The sequence below is a fragment of the Neopelma chrysocephalum genome, unplaced genomic scaffold (assembly GCF_003984885.1).
Source record: "Neopelma chrysocephalum unplaced genomic scaffold, ASM398488v2 Primary Assembly neopelma1_186455, whole genome shotgun sequence".
Taxonomy (NCBI): Eukaryota; Metazoa; Chordata; class Aves; order Passeriformes; family Pipridae; genus Neopelma; species Neopelma chrysocephalum.
In genome coordinates, this window is record NW_020938965.1 from 14,403 (window position 1) to 20,787 (window position 6,385).

General features: G+C 64.0%; 1 protein-coding gene across 1 annotated transcript; it reads right to left on the reverse strand.

Moving 5' to 3' along the window:
* Nucleotides 1-987: 987 nt before the first annotated feature.
* LOC113962972 (kinesin-like protein KIF3C) lies at nt 988-5,826 on the reverse strand. The gene is made up of 7 exons (XM_027673760.1): nt 5,691-5,826; nt 5,375-5,497; nt 5,126-5,244; nt 3,328-3,444; nt 3,033-3,141; nt 2,244-2,419; nt 988-1,354 (listed from the first exon to the last, which is right to left on the reverse strand). The coding sequence occupies exons 1-7, from the start codon at nt 5,787-5,789 to the stop codon at nt 1,237-1,239; spliced, it is 861 nt and encodes a 286-aa protein (XP_027529561.1). The 5' UTR covers nt 5,790-5,826; the 3' UTR covers nt 988-1,236.
* Between the last annotated feature and the right edge of the window lie 559 nt (nt 5,827-6,385).

The following is a 6,385-nucleotide window of genomic DNA, read 5'->3' on the forward strand; positions in this document are numbered from 1 at the left end:
ATCCATGAGAATCCATGTCACACAAACAGATCTCCTCACCTCCCCCATGCCAGGGAAAGCACAGCTGCTGGCCTGGCACTGCCAGGAAGGGTCTTCACCAAGGTCCCGCCTTCCCTCCCTCGGGAAGCCGCATCCCGCAGGAACACCGAGGGGATGGGATTCACATCCCCAGCAGACCCCCCTTCCCCATCACCCCTTTCACACCCATCCCTCCCACACCTGCTTGGAAATCTCCCCCAGCTCAGGAGTGACCTCCCTGTGGCATTTCCCAGCCCGGAGGGGAGCAATGACCTCCCTCCTCTGGGCGTCACCGCCTTGCCCCACGTTCCTCTGCTGCCTTCAGCTGCAGGATGGAGCCACTCTCATCCCACACCTCTGTTTCCCACAGGCAGCGCCGCTCCCCACGCTGCCCGGCTTTGGGATGGGCGGATGGAAGGGGCTGGAATGTTCCACCTCTTGTTGTTGCTGTCAGGAGTCCCAGCCCGGGGATGGGAGATGGTGTCAGGCACCTCGACGGGCCGGGGCTGTCTCCAGAGTGTCTCCAGAGCGTCTCCAGAGCGTGGCACAGGTGGACAAAGCCCTTGGCTTCGGTTGACTTTGGTGACTCCGTGATCCCTGTGGATGGAGCTGGTGCTCCTGGAGTGACAGCCGTGCCCGTGTCCGTGAGATGTCCCTGCTGCCACCAGCATCAGGCTGGGGAGTCCCACGGGGGGACTCTGACAAGGTGCTGCCACCACCGAGTCTCCAAACCCGCGCAGGAATCTCCAAATTCCCTGGGATCCAGCACAGCAAAGGCAGCACCAGAGTCCAGGGCGGCCAAAGCCCCCACAGAGGGTCCCGTGCCCCTCCTGGCTGGTGAGCGTGTCCTGGCCGTGCCCAGCCCTGTGCCAGGGCAGCGTGGGCAGGGCTGGGAGCCGGGCAAACCCGGGGGGCTCAGCACAGTGCCCAGGGCCAGCCCCGCACATCCAACAGTCCGAGCGCGTCTCCTGCCTCCGCCATCAACCACTCCATAAATAAATAGGTTAAATAAATAAAGTGACAGATCCGGGCCGGGGAGGGGCACGGGGAGGGAGGGGGGGAGGGAGGGAGGGAGGGAGGGAAGGAAGGAGGGGCGGGTCCCCCGCCGGGCCGTTCGTGTCTCACAAACACACGCACACAAAGCAGCTGCAGACAAGGACGAGCGGGGCCCTCCCTCGGCCCCCTGGGGCTCAGTCCGGACCGGGGGCTCTGGGGACGTCACTCCTGAGCTGGCATCTGAGCTGGCATCTGAGCTGGCATCGCGGCGGCACAGGCGGCGCCCGAGGTGAGGGACACGTGGGTGGTGGAGGAGGGCAGCGACCGCGGCGTCTGGCACCTGGGGGACAGAGAGGAGCCCTGCTTGGCTCTGCTGGCCCTGCCCCTGCCTCCCGCTGGGACACACATGGACACACTGCCCTTCTCTGCTGGCCCTGCCCCTGCCTCCCACTGGCCCCAAAATCCCTCAAATCCGGCTGTTTTCTCCGTCTTTGCAGGCAGCACCCTGTGCTGGGCAGGGCAGGACCTTGTGGGAGGGATATATGAGTATCATGGAATCATGGAATGGTTTGGGTGGGAAGGGACCTCAGAGCTCATCCCACCCCCTGCCATGGGCAGGGACACCTCCCACCAGCCCAGGTTGCTCCAAGCCCCGTCCAACCTGGCCTTGGACACTTCCAGGGATCCAGGGGCAGCCACAGCTTCTCTGGGCAACCTGGGCCAGCCCCTCCTCACCCTCACAGCCAAGAATCCCTTCCCAATCTCCCATGTCTCCCTGCCCTCTGGCAGTGGGAAGCCATTCCCTATGTCCTGTCCCTCCATCCCTTGTCCCCAGTCCCTCTCCAGCTCTCCTGGAGCCCCTTTAGGCTCTGGAAGGGGCTCCAAGGTCTCCCTGGATCCTTCTCTTCCCCAGCTGAGCACCCCCAGCTCTCCCAGCCTGGCTCCAGAGCAGAGGGGCTCCAGCCCTGGCAGCACCTGCGGGGCCTCCTCTGGACTCTCTCCAGCAGCTCCACGTCCCTCCTGCACTGAGCTGTGCACGATGACAACTCAACATCAGCCACGTTTTAAACTCTGATCCCACTCAGCGACTTGGGGCCGGTTTCAGCCCCCAAAGGAACAGAGGATTTGCAGCCCTGCCGCGACAACTCCATCTGCCCCAAGCCCCCCCTTTGTCCCCGGGGAGCCTCCTGGCCGTGCCCTGCAGCCCCCCGTGCCCCGCAGCCCCTCACCAGGAGCGAGACTTGCGCAGGCGGGAGGCCGCCGGCCGCTCCAGGAGGCTGTCCAGGCGCATCAGCCGCTCCAGGTGCAGCGCCCGCGGGTCCTGCTCCGCCGTGTCCCCGCTCCGCTCGAACTCGAAGATGGCCGGGGGGGACAGGTCCAGCTCCAGGAACATGATGTTCTCAGCCTGCAGGGGACAGGGGAACCGGCACAGGAGTCACCGCGCGGCAGAACCGGCCCCGGCTCCGGCGAGCCCCGCTCTGGCTGCTGCGGCACAGGAGAGCTCCACACCAGCCTATGGCTCTGCTGGGGCTCTCCTGGCCTATCCCAGGGCTCTCCTGGCCTATCCCGGGGCTCTCCTGGCCCAGCTCCCAGCAGGTCCTTCCCAACGGCAGGAGCTGCCGGAGCCAGGGCCAGCAGCTCCGGGAGCGGCTGAGAGCAGGGATATGCCAGGGATAAAGCTGGGAGCTTGAGTTGACGTATCCCAGGTCATTGCGAGCTTGTTTACTCCATCTTCTGTCACAGTGTTTGTCTGTCCATCCATCCATCCGTCCATCCATCCATCCAAGCATCCATCCACCCACCCATCCACCTCTACTTATCCTTCCATCCAACCACCCATCCATCCATCCACCCATCTATCCAGCCACCCATCCATCAGCCCACCTCAACCCACCCACCCACCTCCATATCCATCCATCCACTCATCCACCCACCCACCCATCCCATCTATCCGTGGACCCCGTGCCCCCTGGCCCACCCCAGTGCCCCCTGGCCCACCCCAGTGCCCCGTCACGCACCCGGAAGCGGGGGTGGGATCTCATGGCCATGGCCACCCGGGCGTACTGGCTGATGGGTCTCTTGTAGCCCACGGCGGAGGTCGGGCGCCTCTTCATCTGGGAGCTGTTCCTGGAGCAGGGACGGAGGGAGAACCCGCGTCAGGGAACACGAACCGACCGCAGCCCTGTCCCGGCGGGGACCGAGGGGGCTCGTGGCCCTTCCCGCTGGGGCTTGGCTGGGAGGGGATTTCCACACATGGCCCCCAGCCCTGGGGACATGGGTGCCCACTGGGCCAGGGCTGGGCCAGGGACGTACCCTCCGGTGGGCACCAGAGGCTGGAACTTCCACTGGTCCTCGTCGCCGTCGAAGTAGAGGCGGTTCATGATCTTGTTCTTCTCCTCGGGAGGGATGAAGTTCTCGATGATCAAGTACCTGAGCCAGGGACCGGATGAGAGGGATGAGAGGGAGGGACGGGGGGAAAGGAGGAGGAGGAGAGGAAGGAGTTAATGTGACAGGAGACAGAAAACAGCTCGGAAAAGGAGAGGAAAGGGATGGCAGGAAGAGAGGGAGACAGCGCAGCAGCGAGAGGAAACATCCAGAGGATGAAAATGGGATGGGAGTGGAGAGGTTGAAGGAATAGACGCAGCCACGGAGAGGGGAGAGGCAGGAGAGGAAGGGTGACAGTCATCAGAGAGGAGCCAGGACTCCTGGGAGCTCTGGGGCTCCAGGCAGGATCAGGACCACCCCCCTCCTCTCCTCCCGTCTGCTCCCCTGGCTGCCTGACCCCAAAATCAAGGGCAGCTCAACGATGCCAAATGGACCCCAAAGGGAATCTTTTTTCCCATGTTTTTTGGGGCAAATCGAGCAGCTGCCAAAAACTGTTCCCAGTCGAGGAGGTGCTTCTCCCAAATGCAGCTTCTCCACAGCCGCGGGTTGGGAGGGAAAAGGGGGAAATCGGAGATGGAATTCTGTTTCTAGTAAAACCGTTTTCCCCTGAAAACGCTGGAGTGCTTGTAAATGTCTGGGGGGGTTAAAGCACTGAAAGAGACGAGTGTTTGAAGTGAGAACAAACCCCCGGGGGCGGTGGAGCAGCAGCTGCTGCTGTGGGAGGCTCCCGGAAGGCAAACGCTGCCTGGCTGTGCCGCTGCCCCAGGAGCTCCCACAGGGCCGGGCTCACCCCGAGTCCCCCCGGAGCCACTCGCCCTCCCAGGATGGCACTGGGGCCACAGCAGGTCTCCAGACACCCTCAGCCCCCCTTCAGCCACCGCTGCCACCCCCCGGGTTCACCCCCAGCCGGTGCCGCTGCTGCGCTGGAGTTTCTGCTGGAATGTTTCTGCTGGAATATTTTCTGCTTTTCCCCTTTCTCAGCAACTTTGGGACACCCCAAGTGCTGCTGGCCCAGCGCTCAGGGTTCCAACACCTTCTGCCACAGCCAGCAAAGGTGGGAAGGGCTCAGCTGCCCCTGTCAGTGGGGGATTGCTCCCTCCAGCTCTGCACCCACCCTGAGCCCCCCAGCCCTGCTCTGAGCACCCCAACTCTGATCTGAGCCCCCCAGCCCTGCTGTGAGCACCCCAACTCTGATTTGAGCACCCCAGATCTGCTGTGAGCACCCCAACTCTGACCTGAGCCCCCCAGCCCTGCTCTGAGCCTCCCAGCCCTGCTGTGAGCACCCCAACTCTGCACTGGAAACCCCATCTCTGCCCTGAGCACCCCAATTCTGCCCAGCACACCCTGATTCTGTCCAGCACACCCCAGCTCTGTCCTGCACATCCCAGCTCTGTCCTGCACACCCCAGCTCTGTCCTGCACACCCCAATTCTGCCCAGCACACCCCAGCTATGCTCTGTGCATCCTAACTCTGCTCTGAGCACCCCAGGCCTGGCCTGTGCCCCCCAGCTCTGCTTTGTGCACCCAGATCTTCCCTGCACACCCCAGTTCTGCCTGGCACACCCCAGCTCTGTCCTGCACACCCCAGTTCTGCCCAGCACACCCCAATTCTACCTGGCACACCCCAGCTCTGTCCTGCACACCCCAATTCTGCCTGGCACACCCCACTTCAGCCCGGCACACCCCGGGCTCAGGTGGTGCCCCACAACCACCTCACAACCACCTACTTGAGCTTCAGCTCCCTGGTCTGCTCGTTCTGGGCCTCCTCCAGGTCCTGGCGCACTCGGATGTACTCGTCGTGCTGGTCCTGGATCTCGGCCTTCACGGCCTGCAGCTTGGCATAGAGCTGGGGGGGACACAGCACCCACAGCACCCTCAGCACCCTCAGCACCCTCAGCCCCACACTCAGGGCTGCGGCGAGCCCTGGGGAGGGACGTCCTTGTCCTTGTCCCCGTCCCCGCCCGCCACACTCTCACCTTCTTCAGCTTCTTGGTTTTGATCTCCACCTCCTGCTGCAGGGAGGTGAAGGTCTCCCGCAGCTCCATGGTCTCCTCGTCCCTCAGCAGCACCTCCTGCTGCATCTCCCGCTCCCGGCGTTTCTGCGGCACAGGGGACGCGGTCGGAGCCGGGAGGGGACACCTCTCCTGGCCCCCCTGACCCCCGAGCAACCCCTGTCACCCCTGAATGACCCCTGTAACCCCTGAGTGACCCCTGTCACCCCTGAGTGACCCCTGTCACCCCCGAGTGACCCCTGTCACCCCCGAGTGACCCCTGTCACCCCCCAGCCGGTACCTGCTCGGCGATCTCCTGCCGCCGCAGCTCCAGCATCTTCTGCTGCTCGTTGGTGTGGTCCACGATGGTCCTGCCCCCGATGAGCAGCTTGCTCTCCATCGCCTGGGGAGGGGGCAGAGAGGGGGAGCAGAGCGTGTTGTCACCCTCCCCACCCCGCAGGGTTTGCCTCTGGTCACTCCCATGCCTGGTCCCTGTCCTCATCCCTGCTCTTGGGAAGGCTGGAGGTCTTGGTGTGGCACACACTGCAGTGCCCAGCTGATGGGGAGGGGGCTGTGCACGATTAGATTGGATACTGGGAACCATTCCCTCGTGGAATGTCCAGCCCTGGCACAGCTGCCCAGGGCAGGGGGGAGTCCCCACCCCTGGAGGGATTTAAAGGGAGCGTGGATGTGGCACTCGGGTCAGTGGTGGCCTTGGTGTGCTGGGGGATGGTTGGACTCCACGGTCTCGGAGGGGTTTTCCCACCTAAATAATTCCATGATCCTACAGACACCCACCAGCCCGGGGCTGGTTCAGCTCCATGGGCAGGGCTGGGGGGTTGTGGGGGTGTGGGTGACGTGACCCCTCCGCTGGATCCCAGCCCAGCCCACCCCAGTCTCACTTCCTTCCACACAGCTGCCAACCCACGGGATTCCATGGATGGGCAGCAGCTCCGGCAGCGGGGCCCGGCCTCCACCCCCTCCTTCCACCAGCTG

Bases quoted from the DNA above. Each gene is read 5' to 3' on its own strand.
- LOC113962972 (XM_027673760.1), bottom strand. From the start codon at position 5,789: ATGGAGAGCAAGCTGCTCATCGGGGGCAGGACCATCGTGGACCACACC. The intron at 3,142-3,327 runs GTACGTCCCTGG...TCCCTGCTCCAG, and splicing joins CCTCTGGTGCCCACCGGAGG to GAACAGCTCCCAGATGAAGA. The intron at 2,420-3,032 runs GTGCGTGACGGG...TGTCCCCTGCAG, and splicing joins GATCCCACCCCCGCTTCCGG to GCTGAGAACATCATGTTCCT.